This window comes from Bacillus rossius, chromosome 11, assembly GCF_032445375.1.
Source record: "Bacillus rossius redtenbacheri isolate Brsri chromosome 11, Brsri_v3, whole genome shotgun sequence".
NCBI lineage: Eukaryota > Metazoa > Arthropoda > Insecta > Phasmatodea > Bacillidae > Bacillus > Bacillus rossius.
The window spans coordinates 48,372,676-48,386,624 of NC_086338.1; the positions used below are offsets into that span (position 1 = coordinate 48,372,676).

Genomic DNA, 13,949 nt, shown 5'->3' on the forward strand with positions numbered 1-13,949 from the left:
AATAGTTGCAAAACTCTTTCTGGGGTGAAATTTTTGTTAAGTGATTTGAAGTGCGTTAAAATTATACTGACTTTTATAGATATTAAAAATAAACAGTAATGAATGCAAACACCGAAATAATAAACCATATAATGTGTTACTTATTTTATAATGATGATTAAAAAACCTGTTGCTGTTTTATTCTAAATTATATTTATTTGATGAAAATGTTGGAATTTAAGGTTAATATAAATTTAGTATTTTAGTACCATCCCGCCGGGCTTTTGTGGGAGGGAGAGAGTCGAAACTTACTTATTTGTACAAGAGTGCAACTTATGCGTGCTTATTTTCGCTCTATGCTTCAATCGCAATGTTTTGAACGTTGAATTAATATCCTTCATTTTAATTTTGAAGTTTGTGGTTTAGTTTTCGTTAACTTCTGTATAGCTAGGTTCCTATTTGTTTATAAAATTGAATGATGTATCTAAGGGCTGCTTGTTAGTTATTTTTGAAAGCATCTATTATTAAAGGCCCTTGTTAACATCTCTAGTTGCAAATTTCTCAATACTCTAAGAAAATCTTCTGTGTGTTAACGAAGTATTAGAAATACAGCATTTTTAAAGTTTAATTTTTCGCCTCGGTGGTGAAACAATAACATCGCAAATGGGTAACTAACACGAGGTAAGTTCTAAATTAATACTGAACTGTATTTATACAGTCATATATGTGTTGCGTCTTGACATATTTGTAAATATACACATACAGATCATTCATGTTATTGTGTTTGATGGGTTTTTCAAATTCCCATTTGATTCTGAAATAGTGGGTAGGGCGATGAAGTCACAGTAAAATTGTGCTGTATGAAACATTGTAAATTACAAGGGTCGCGGCTTTTCCATTAAAAAAAATTATAAATTTACTAGTGTTGATTTTTGAATGAAAATTACAGACTTTCCTCAACTTAGTGGGTCCAGTAATGTAACCTTGCTCGACTATTCCATTCACACAGAAAACAGGTGTGCATTGTTTAACCCTCTTGTAAACCTAACAGAATACCTACAACTTGCAAATTCCCACACGCTTACCATTTGTGTTCCTGGTACTTCATTTCATACATCATCAAGATTTCCATATGTTTCTCGCATAATAACTGAATGAATGAAGGAAACGGACGCAGGTTTTCATTGTGAAGAAGGATCACTTAAAACTATGCTTGGAGTAATCGATAAAAAGTTTCCAGTGAATACGGTCATACTATGGTAACCAGAGTTTCAGCATAACCTCCAGAATGTTGCTGCAGTAAACCAAAGCTCCATCTTCAGAAAAGAAGGGTATAAATTCTTGCTCGCCATGTCTGTACCAATAGTATGTCGTCCCTGGTGCCAACATGTTCCTTTCACGAAGTCTAGACTCGAGTATCTCGGCAGACTCACTTGTAAGGCCAAGATTTCGAACAAGGTCATTTAATGAACTTTGCTTGAAAAGTTTCGGTTTTTTTTTTCAACATCTTCAGGCGAGAAATCCCAATCAGAAGTAGGACCGGCCATTTCTGCATCGCATTTAGATTCAAAAGAGAGCCAATCGTGTAAATGTTTGGACGCTGTGGTACTGGTACATCAGGGCCATGAGGAATGGGTAAAATTGCAGATGGAATATTGCTTGGACACACGATGTTATTTTTGTTCCTGCTGTTAAATCCCTTCATATTCACAGTACAGAAGTAGTAGTGAGTACTGTGATCTGTATGAAAATCTGTCGTGGTTCATGGATTCCGAATGGCAACTCTGTTCGCTCACCGTTCACCCATTTTCGTAACTGTTCTATCCAGGTTCTACAAGTCCTGTGTGGTGCCCAAGGCTTGTCCTAGTCTCCTAGTTTGATGCTGAAGTAGGCATAGGCTCTTCTCACGAACTTAGTTATATTGTGCTGCTTTCTTATTGGCACGAAACTTTCACACACGTAGCAGAATTTAAGTGGACTGTTCTTGCAGCCACGACGTGACATGTTGATATACACTGAGAAATAAAAACTATGTCAGCGCCAAATCACAATAGCATCAGCATTGCTATTAAACACTTTAAACAAATAATATAATGTATTTTTATTATACATTTTCATTTGATTAATTATAATAAGTTGTAAAAAAGTGTCATAAAATTACGTAACAGTTTTTCCCCAAATATGCCGTATACAAGTAAATGATAAAAGTTTTAAGTCTATTTGAGGGTATTGCAACTTACTTTCAATTTAAAAAAAATGAAATTTTATGTAAAATGAGTTTAGTGTCAATTTATTAGATAGTGATAGTAGGTTATTTTGATTTGAATCAGATTTTTATGAAAATAAGAACAGTACATTGATTACAATTTATATAATCGTATGTGTTATCGTATTACCTATAAACCAATACATAATAATTCACAATTTATTATTATAAGACATGAAGAATAAAACTAATTTTGAAAGTTGGTATGTAGGCTATACAATTTTTTTGAAGTGACATAATAAATCGTCTGACATTCAAACGAGTCACATGTCACAGTTTAAGACAGAACTTTAAACATTTCTGAACTTTTTAAGACTTCTAACATGCATAGCCATTGAATACTTATTTCATAATAATAGTTTAGTATCCTTACTATCATTTTTGATGATCCTGTATTGTTACGAGTCATTACATAGCTCTGTTTAAACTATTGTAAAAATTTCTTATTCCACCTTCAATATTGCAACCACTTTTTCTTCCCCACACCTCCACAGATCCTTTTTTTTTTTTTTATGTAGTTATTAATAATGTTTGGTTTGTTTTCAGGATATACTTTTTATCACACTTGCTCAAGAATCAGCAAGATTTACTTGTGAATTGAATTATCATGAAAGTAAGTTCATAGTCAAGATAAGTAGTTTTATATACCTAAATAAATCTTAATGAGGTGTATCTTCACATTAATATCTCTGCTGATAGTTGGTGTAAATTTTCTGTGTTGTAGACAATAACAGTAACAGTAACATTTTAATACAACTTTGGTAAATGTATCTTGTTAGTCTGTTCCTTTTTGTTATTATCATGTAGCTGAAAAATTTTAAGGTTCTTAATATTAAACATGTGATGCTATTAAGTACGTACGTACTGTCAAGGAACCAAAAATGGGCTGTTAGTACTTGAATTTCTTAGCACACGTAGAAAAATTTGATGGCTTAAAGTAAACAAATACATTTATCAAAGCAGTTTTATGAATGAATTTTCTGTAGAGCTAGACATATTAAAATTACACATACATATTACTTCTTTATAAATTATAAATTGGAACTATATTATAACTTAAATTCACCCCTCTTGGAACTACGGTGGTCAAGAAATCAGGTAATACTCTACCACCAATTAAGTCTGGGTTTGATTCCCAGTAGGGTCACACCGGGATTATTTGCAAGTGGGAAACATGTCTGACATTCCCAGTGGGTTGTCCCAGGGTACTTCTGTTTCCCTCGCCCATGTGTTCTGTCACTTCTCCGCTCTCATCTCGGCATCTCTCACTGTCTCTGTGGGCCCTGGTGTCTGTGAGACGTCAAAACCAATATTCAGTGCGTTCCTAGGGCTAGCACTTGCGTTAGAAGTTCTCGTTTCCAATTTGATAATCAAGGGTCCTTTGAAGTCCTTATTTTGTTCAATGGCTTTAAAAAAAAAATTTTTAATTTTTTTTTGACGTGACGTCTAATAAATTGATGAATGCCGGCTGCATGCACGAAAAAGTGTCCCGTTATGCACATTGTCCCATTACACTGTGTCCCGTTACGCTCGTACGCTTGCGCCACATCTATCTCTCTTCCACTCGATTGGAACAACCATCGATTTGACTTTTTCGAGGCACATTAAACTTGAAACACTCCCATTCGTATCCTAATTTTCCTATCATCGTCCTATTGTTAACAGAATAACACAGATTGGAAGAAGTTAAATAGCAAACATGTATAAAAGTATAAAAGTTATAGTTCAACTAATCTTTTCGTTAAAGTAATAAAAATATTTGAATTTATGAGCGCAAATAAAAGTAAATTTATCAATTAAATTGTAGATTTCATTTCACTCCTTCTTGCTATCCATACAAAATAGTGATAGTTCAATAACAATGATTCAATTTTATTCATAAAAGTATGCAATCATTTCATCAATTTTTTGTTATGACGTCACGTTAAACTATCGTCCGTAAACCGATTCTATAGACAACCAATTTTTTTTATGTTTTGTTAACTATTGCAGTTGAGGGATAAATTGTGGTTATATAAGGCAGGTTTTATTAACTTTGGGGTGTTTATCAAGTGTAATGCAATTTGAAAGTCAAATTGTCAAGCAAGTGAAGTTAAAAATGAACATAATGACCAGTTTTACAATAGTGGTTTTAAATTTGAATATTTTCAGTGTTCACTGCAGTTGCCATTTTGTGACAATTCGGCATAATTGATGGAAATTTTCTTAATTACCAAACTATCAACTGTAAAAACAAATTTTCATTTTTTTTTAGTGTATTATTTCTTCAGAAAGAGTGTAACTTAGTATGTTAAATTCATTGTGTTCTACTTAAAATTATGTGGTTTTATTATACAGTCACCATTCTTTAGATCGTTACATTCTGTAATCCGCCACCAAGGGAGTCACTATTTTACAATTTTTCTGGCGGATTCCTGTATTCTAGCACATGATTTTTATGCCTACTTAATATCCTCAAAAGTTTTTAATTTACCCTTTATTGAATAAGGGCCCTTAAAAGTCCTTACGTTTCACAAAGGATCCTTAAAAACTCTTTAATAAAGACTGATAGCATGCAAGTAATGGGTAAATGTGGACATTTTAATGTTCTTTTGTTTTCAAACGTGCCAGAAAACAAGGCTTTGCACATGTTCATTACAGTTGGCAAATTTTTGGCTATGTGATTAGATTATATGCATAAAAAAAACATTCTGAATTCATTATTTGTATTTTGTATCTCACCTTTAAACTGAAAACTTGTGTTTTACTGTCTTACTTTGAACTTCTGAAGTATTTATGTAATTGTGATAATATTAAATGTTAGGGCCAAAAATTTAGGCTGGATACCATGCTTGGGTTAGATATGTTCCAGAGATAATTATGGACAGTAGGGCGTATCTGTAAGAATTGAAAAAACAAAGGAAATTAATTTTTGTGCATTAACTATTTAAAATTGTTATTTTCTTAAGGGGTTTTGTGGTATTTTAAATATTTTTCTACCTGATAGTGGTGAAGGCAATGAAGTAAAGGGGTCCTTATTAAAGTCCTTAATTTTTTGATTGCACAAGATGGTACGAACCATGTAGCAGGCTACACATCACGTTAGCGCAATATTCCAACTGTATATTCAGTGTACAGCCATAGAGCACTCATTACAACTTGTTTTAGATATCATTGCACTGTATAGTAATTTTTTTTGTCATTTAAACTGTGTGGTATTCAATAATTTTGCAAAATCGCTTATCCGGCACAACTGTGGTCCCGAATGCGCCAGATTAAGACCTGCACCTACCTGGGCACACACACGGTGTGCATATTGTTTGAGTAAACCACATAATTTAAAAACTGATCAAGATTTCATAGTGGAATACACTGAGGGTGGATGAGTGGTTAGTTCTTTTTCCGTATTTAGTTTTCAAACTGTATTTTTATTAGAGGGATCATGGGTAAAACACGTATTTTCAAAATAATATTTGGGCATGAAACAAACATCTGGTACAAATTTTTGAAAGAACTCAAGGGTCTTGTATTACACCTTTTCTTCATTTCTATGCCATAAAATGTTTTGGTCACCGCTCAAATCTTACGGTTGCTCGGTGCAAGACGTGATTGCGTACTACTAGTTCAGAGCTTTGCGCTTGAGGAGATATATTGCATTAGAAGCACCAGTGAGCATCGTACATCCGGCTTCACTAAAGACTATGCTGACTTTAGCTGTATTTAACTTTTTTATTGCAGGGGTTGGATTAGTTATAAAAATTTCTTCAATAAACAATAAGTGATTTGAAGTCCTTAATTTTTTGATTGAACAAGACGGTACGAACCATTGCAGCAGGCTGCACATCGCGTTAGCGCAATATCCCAAATGTACATTCAGTGTACAGCCATAGAGCACTCATTACAACTGGTTTTAGATATCATTACTCTGTGTAGTATTTTTTTTTTGTGCCCATTTAAACTGTATTGGTATTCAATCGTGGTGACAAGGCAGCACGTATATTTATTCTTTTTTTTCTTCTGTTTTTATGGCTTTGTTTCTTTGAGGAGTGTGGGAACGGCTCCGACCGATGCATGAGGCGGACGGAGGGGATATATGTCAAGTCCTGAAACGCTAGTGGGGCCCGGATGCTCTCGCAGGTGGGGGTGTACCACCGGGAGTTCGGCTGAAGGGCGAGCGAGCGGCAGGATGTTCGAGAGCATCCCGCGGCGGGCTCTCAGCGGCTCGAGCGGCACGTACAACGTGCGGGCGTCGGAGCTGGCGCGCGACCGCCGCCTTAAGACGCTGGGCGTGGCCGTGCACTTCCTCGACGACACGCAGCACACCTTCCAGGTCGAGGTGAGCGCGTCCGCGCGAGGTTTTTTTCTTCGACGTGACGACGTCTAATAGTTAGATGAACGCCGGCTGCACGCACGAAAAAAGTGTCCCGTTATGCACGTTGTCCCATTATGCACATTGTCCCGTTGCGCGCATTGTCCTGTTACGCTCATTATACGCTTGCGCCGCATCTATCTCTCTTCCACTCCATTGGAACAACCATCAATTTGACTTTTTTTGAGGCACATTAAACTTGAAACACTCCCATTCGTTTCCTACTTTTTCCTACCGTCGTCCTATCCTTAAAAGAACAACACAGATTGGAAGAAGTTAAATAGCAAACATGTATGAAAGTTATAGTTTAAAATAATCTGTTCGTTAAAGTAATAAACATATTTGAATTAATGAGTGCAAATAAAAGTAAGTTTATCAGTTAAATTGTAGATTACATTTCACTCCTTCTTTGTATCCAATACTAAAAAGTGATAGTTCAATTAAAAATGATTCAATTTTATTCATAAAAGTATGCAATCATTTCATCAATGTTTTGTTATGACGTCACGTTAAACTATCGTCCGTAAACCGACTTTACAGACAACCAATTTTTTTTATAATAGTCTCTGGTATTTCAGAAATGTCATTCAACTATATTTTTACTGGATTTCATATTGTTGATGAGGTACAGTTTGTGCAGTCATGTTTTAATGTTTTATTTCGCTCAAATGTAGTTTTTATGATATTTTTCAAGTATTTTCAGTACGTGCAAGGAACAGTCTTAGCCAGGCACGTTTGTGACATTTTCAGGATTTTGTGCATGTAAATGTGTTTTTCGTCAACTAACTTACGGGACAGATCACCGCCAAAGACCTAACTTGATTACTGTAAATTTGAATTCCATTACATATGAGCACTACTTAGCAATCAAGGTTAATTATTTTCTACGTGAATTTGGTTTCAATTAGTGTCCTGAAGCTTTTTCAAAATTTATTTTTTTACCTCACAGATCATTCTAGATAGTTACCTTTCGAGATATCATATGTATCTACCTAAATCTTGATACCAACAACCCAAATAACCTTCTAGAATCATTTTAAAAAAATAATAAAAATGTATAAAAACAACTATATGTATCACTTTAAGAAATAATAAACTATAAACTCATTACTTTAAATCCTCATGTTTTCACCTAATCGTTTTTATTTATATTTTACATTTCAGAAATAATAATTACTGACTTAACATGCAGTCTCAAGATACTGACTGTTCCAAAATTCCAGCGTCCAAAACTTAAGTAATTACGTTTATTCATATACATAGAATACTGATGTACGGCTGGAAAACATTTGCAATGTTAAAGTTACTTAACAGTAAATAATTTTAACAAAATGCAGTTATGCAGGCAAACCATGAGGCAATGATAGCTTTGTTTTAGATGACAAGAATCAGTCTTTATCATATCAGCTTTTTTTTTTTTGATACTGCGATTATGGATGTGTTCTGAAGTATTGGAAATTCAGTTACAAGTGGTGTGTGTTTGTTTGTGTGCATTTGCATGTTAACACACAGACACACAGATACACACTAGGTTGAAGAACTCCATGTCACAAAATTTTAATTTTACAGAAGAGCAAGTTTTCTTGTCATGTCCACGTAGTGTTCTTTACTTCTAAACATAGTGTTGGAGTAGAGCATTTTGTTTTAAAAATTGTGTAATCTTTTTTTATTATTTATTTAATTTTTTATGTTATTTTGAAGCTACATGTGTTAACTTGACTTCCTCTACTGTCACATGAAATATTGTGTAACTAGTCTTAAAATCACAAATTGTGTAGACCAGTGATTCAGAATTGGAATCGAAGGAAGAATCAATATTAGCATCGGAATCAATGAAATGTCTATTTTTGACATCTCTAACTTAAATATCTAAGAAAAAATTTAATTAAAATGCTGACATTTCTGATTCAGAAATACTTATTAACTACTGTTTGCATGATAGTGTGTTCAATACATCAGAATTGTTAAGAAGTTTATAAAGAAAAATTAAAATGTATTTTGTAAGTAGGAAAACTTCTTTAAAGGATTAAATTACTTTATCTTTATAGTGCAAGTTGAAATTTTAAACTTATTAGGCAGAAAACCCTTTTAAGTGGGAACTCCTGAAAGTGGTTGTACTGTACTTAAATAAGGTCAGTATAGAGTGTTCATTTGGAATAGTTTAAATAGTATCATGGGTGTAATGATTTACTAAGCCATCTGTAGAAGAGAAAGGGACATTTCCTGTTTGAAACGTTGTGGGAATTTTTTCCAGAAACGGGCCAAAGGACATGCGTTACTGGAAATGGTGTTCCAACACTTGGAGCTGATAGAAAAGGATTACTTTGGGCTGCAGTTCTCCGACAACGGTGTGGCTCCGAACCCTGCAAACTCGGACAACATGGTAATTCTTTGAGCGTTCTCTTGTGAATATTGAATACAGTAGCCTCAATAAACTGAGCTTTGATTAACCGATGTTCCTAATTGTCCGAGCTGACCTAAAAGCGACATTACCGGCAAAGACTGTTCAAAAATAATCTTAACTGTTGTCGCAAGCCTAAAGAAAATTAACCTCAAAGATGCCATTTACTGGTTGGCGATTCATGAAGTCATGTAAAATAATCCACGCTGAAGAAAAACTGTAAAAACTTCACCCTGAAAAACGTTACCACTGGTTCGGCTGAGAACCGAGCAATTTTCTTATTAAATCCGCGTTATTCAAAATTTTGCTTATTTAAGGTTGCTGCAGACCACATTAACTCGGTTAATCAAGACTCTAGTGTATTGTCATTATCAGCCACAGAATAATAGACATGAATGAATTATTCATTGCTTCGTGTATCACCATAATCTGGTTTATTGTTTGATCCCAACACTCCAGCATGAATCAAATTCATGAGCAATGATTTGGAACCCAAGTTGTTTAGAAAACCACCATAATCTTGGAGGTCCCATTGCCTTAGGCTGGTGTCTCACATGCCATTTTGATTTTTTTTTCTTATATTCTTATCATTACTATTAGTTAAGGGCTATTTCTGTAAATTTAACATTTGTTGTTGTCACACATGTTTTCAAGAGGTATTTTCTAAGTTGGGTATAATTGCTGCTGATAAGGTTGTACAAGTGATAATAAACTCTTGCACAACATTTTACAACCATTACCTATCACTAATTAATATCTGTTGAAAATATTTAATTGCTTATTAGAGACAGGCTTCTTGCATTTTCTTGGCCTTCGAGAAAGGCTGGGCGGGATCTTTATTATTATTATTGTTGTTGTTGTTGTTGATTTATTTATTTGAAGTAGGAACGTATCATTCTCAAAAATCAGGCAGAAATTTGCTTTGTATTCAGTTTCTCGATTTTATTGCGGTGGTATACTTGTTTATTAATTCTTTGTATTCAGTTTCTCGATTTTATTGCGGTGGTATACTTGTTTATTAAAGAGTGGAATAAAAAGGCGGGGGGAGGGATTTTTTTAAAATCCAATGTGCGGAAAAGTTGCCTTTCCTAGTGGTTATGAACCTGTGAAACTTTGGAGCCAATCAAAGAATGCTTTGAGGTGCCGCAAGTTACTTAAAATTTGCATTATTCCATTTATTTTCTGCTATATTGCTTGAGCGATAAACAGTATTTTTTTATTTTTTTTATTCTTATAGCATGGAAAACATTCTTTTTGTATTGCTTTAGAATTCTGCTGGATTTGTTTCGGTAAGTTGCCTGTGATGACTCAGTAAAAGGTACGACGCGAGGCCGCGCTTGAGTGCCGAAGCGCACGGGAGTGACATCCGACCCGCTGGCTGGCTCCGTGGGGAGAATCGCACCATCGTGAAGCTGCCTGGCGTGTTGGACAGTCTGGTCCACGGACCTAGCTGGCAGCTTTTGAAACACAGGCTGCTAGTAAATAATGTGGACTACATACCTGTTCCTTCCCTCTCCTCGTTAGCTCCCCCTGCCCTACAAGTGTCACGTCTTTGTGCTGAAGTGCTCATGCTTCTCGCGACATGAAAACAAATTAGTCTGAGGCAAGCTAATTTCATACAGTAGTGATGGTGGGCAGTAGGCTAGTTGAAATAGTGATTATATTAATATTAATAATTTTCTTATATCTTTGGTATTAGATAGTTTTGCCAGATCTCAGTATGTCCTAAGATTCATTTTTTTTTAAATTATTCGTTATGTTTGTTTATTGTAACATTTGAACTTGTTTTGTTTTGTATTTTGATGTGAAAATTCAGTGGATATTTTTTTTTTTTACTTCTTGTTAAATACCTTAATTTTTTTTAAATTTAATTTTGATACAGTACCTCCAGGTGATTTCTCTTGACAGTCAGTTGCCAAATATTTTTCTTCTGATTATGGTATGAATAATATATGTATTCTGAATCTGTTCGACTGGTTTATAGTATGATTTATTTTTAGGCCTCAGCCTTTGATGGAGGAAGTAGTCTATTGTCTAGTGTAGCAGCTACATGTGTCATCATAATTGCAGTAGCCTACAAAAACTACAATTCGTCTGTTCTTTGAAGCCATTAAAAGTAAAGTTAAAGCTGTTTTGTAGTTTTGAATTGTGCATGTTCGACTAATGCTGATCTGAACTGTGTCATCATTTAGTTTTATTTCTTCGCTCTAACCATTTGTGCGTCTGTTGCATTATTATATTCATAACTATAGGCCAGCCCATGGGTTTTCAAGCACACAATACGTTAAGTCACTTTTAACAATTCTGTGTATGAATTGAATATATAACTTTGAACTTAAGTGAGCTGTGGATAATCTTGCATTCGTTTTGGTTGCAGCGCTGGCTTGATCCATCAAAACTAGTAAAGAAGCAGCTGAGAGGTAAGCTTTTTTTTAATAATTATGTGGATTATAAAATCTTTCACCATTGGAATATAATTTCAATACACTTTGTGATAGAAAAATAAAGGCCCTTCTCTCTGATGATGAAATATTGAAGTAATTTTGGTACCATAGTTAGAACACCCTTAAATGATTTATTTAAAACATTGCTGGGGAAAAGGGTCCATTGCACAATAGGGTCATTTTACTCAGACCTTAAAAAGTATTAAATTCTGATTTTGTACTGTTTTAGTTGCTTGTAGTCCACTTGTCATCTTGGTGTATCTCAGGCCTTAAGGGCCCCTTCTACAGGTAGAAGAATATGTTGACGTCGGAAACGTATTTGTGTTTCTATATGTATTTCATTTTTAGTTTGTATTTTTGGGAGAGAGAATGGCTGTGAACTGATGTTTTCAGAATAATGTTTAAGAATTAAATTCTCGGTAAAGATTCTTGAAATCATCATAGGTACACTGCCATAGTCAGTAGTTATATTTGAGTTATAGTAACTGTTTCCAACAACAGTGTTGTGCAAACTGTGATGCTTCATAGCGATGGCAGTGGCTGCAGTAGCAACCAGATTGCTTGCAGTGTGTCCGGTGGCACATTGAAAATATGTGATGGATAAATAAGTTCTTGGTATTCTTATGTATGTACATTAAAGTTCATGCATAGCCTTTTAAAATTGGCTGAATCATTTATGAATACACCGTATGGTTTGTGTTAGGGTCATCGAGAGAAATCAAGGATTAGGGGACAAATAATTTTGTCCCCATTATTTAATGTACATCTTTTAAAACCCCACAATTAAAAAAAAAAAAAACTCAAGATTGTAAATGTTACTGTAGTCACAACTGTAAACATTTATCTGTGCATGTTGACATTTCTTGTAAGGTGGTCTGTGATCCGATGCAAAATGTCTTGTCATTTTCTTCCTGTCGGGGTTCTATTTTCGTGCTGTAATCTCTAAACTGAGCCAGGGCCTACCAGGTGCCTGGGGCCCCGAAACTGAGCCAGGTGCCTGGGCCCCCTGGGATTTTGCCCCTCTCACTCCCAGATCCTCCCTTTTAATGGTCCTGTGTGCGTGTGGCACAATATTGTTAGGAGGTAGTGGATGGATAAAAACTATGTCAGCGCCAAATCACGATAACATCAGCATTGCTATTAAATACTTTTAACAATTAATATAATGTATTTATATTATACATAGTAAGTTGTAAAAAAGTGTCATAAAATTACACAACAGTTTTTTTTTCCCCAAATATGCCGTATACAAGTAAATGATAAAAAAATTTATGTCTATTTGAGGGTATTGCAACTGTCTTTCAATTAAAAAAAAAAGATATTTTACGTAAAAATGAGTTCAGTGTCGATTTATTAGATAGTGATAGTAGGTTATTTTGATTCGAATAAGATTTTTTATGAAAATAAGAACAGTACATTGATTATAATTATGTAATATTATAAGACGTGTGGTTCCGACAGGGAGCCAGTTGTACTTCCGGGTGAAGTTCTACGTGTCGGACCCCAGCAAGCTGCAGGAGGAGTACACGCGCTACCACTTCTACCTGCAGGTGCGGAGGGACATCCTTCAGGGCCGGCTGCAGCTGCCCCCGAGCACGGCCTGCCTCCTCTCCAGCTACGTGGCCCAGTGTAAGACCTCCTCGGTCGTCGTAGTGTGTCGCGTTCGTGTGGCGAGGCCCACTCGCAGGTCGTGTTTGGTCTTGTAAATATTGCGTGTAATTTTAGTGTATAGTGTTATACAAATTCATGTTCCACGAGGCGAAAAGTTCCGGAGGACCACGCGCGCCTACACCACCAATTGTCGGCCATCTTGATGCACTGAATCACACACCAGGTTTTTGTTTTTGTTTGTTACGTCTGGCCAGGGTGGCCACACCACAGAAGTTAGAAAACGAAATTTCTTAACATACAATATCAAACATATAGTGTTTGGAAACATTTGAATTTTGAACATCCCGCGCTGCTCGCTAGCAGCGCCGAGTTTTTTCAAGTTGGCTGCCCGCCGAGGCGGGCGGCCCTGCAGCTTCCGGCAACGAAGCAACAGTTGTTGTTCAACCGTCATGTGCGGTAAGCTGTGCTATCGTGCACGCTTGCTGCCAATCGAGTGGTTCGCGAGTGCATCTTAATTGATTGTGTCGTTTTTATCTGGATTTTACAGTCTCGTACGTCTCGTAGACGAAACATTTGGTCCTCCGGGCCGGATAGTTCCGGTTTTTTTTTTCTGGTGTTGTTTGAAACGTGATTCGTGTGCACGTGGTAAACAGTCACACTTTGTTCATGTTTCCAAACACTATGCACTAAATTACACACAATATTTACAAGACCAAACAGGTTGTGTGACGTAAAACCTTTGAACCCTACCAAACAAAAATGTCTTCTTGCTCGACACTTTCCAGCAGAGTTCTGCACGTGGATTTTGTAACTTCAGAATCTTTCTGTATGTGAGTCTTGGAAATCCACCACTATTGAAATACCAGTTACAGTAGTGTCTCGATTAACTGAGATTCCGTA

The 13,949-nt window shown here is 35.6% G+C and overlaps 1 protein-coding gene across 4 annotated transcripts in view; it reads left to right on the forward strand.

Moving 5' to 3' along the window:
- Positions 1-332: 332 nt before the first annotated feature.
- The window catches only part of LOC134536921 (tyrosine-protein phosphatase non-receptor type 4), a 52,039-nt gene continuing 38,422 nt past the window's right edge, over positions 333-13,949 (forward strand). For 2 of the 4 annotated variants that reach the window (XM_063377009.1, XM_063377007.1), the window contains exons 1-6: positions 352-660; positions 2,792-2,858; positions 6,362-6,560; positions 8,848-8,976; positions 11,372-11,414; positions 12,900-13,067. In XM_063377009.1, the coding sequence (XP_063233079.1) occupies positions 6,411-6,560; positions 8,848-8,976; positions 11,372-11,414; positions 12,900-13,067 (490 nt within the window). In that variant the 5' untranslated portion in view covers positions 352-660; positions 2,792-2,858; positions 6,362-6,410. Of the gene's footprint in view, positions 661-2,791; positions 2,859-6,361; positions 6,561-8,847; positions 8,977-11,371; positions 11,415-12,899; positions 13,068-13,949 lie in introns of all 4 variants that reach the window. The other 2 variants (XM_063377006.1, XM_063377008.1) reach the window with 2 other exon arrangements.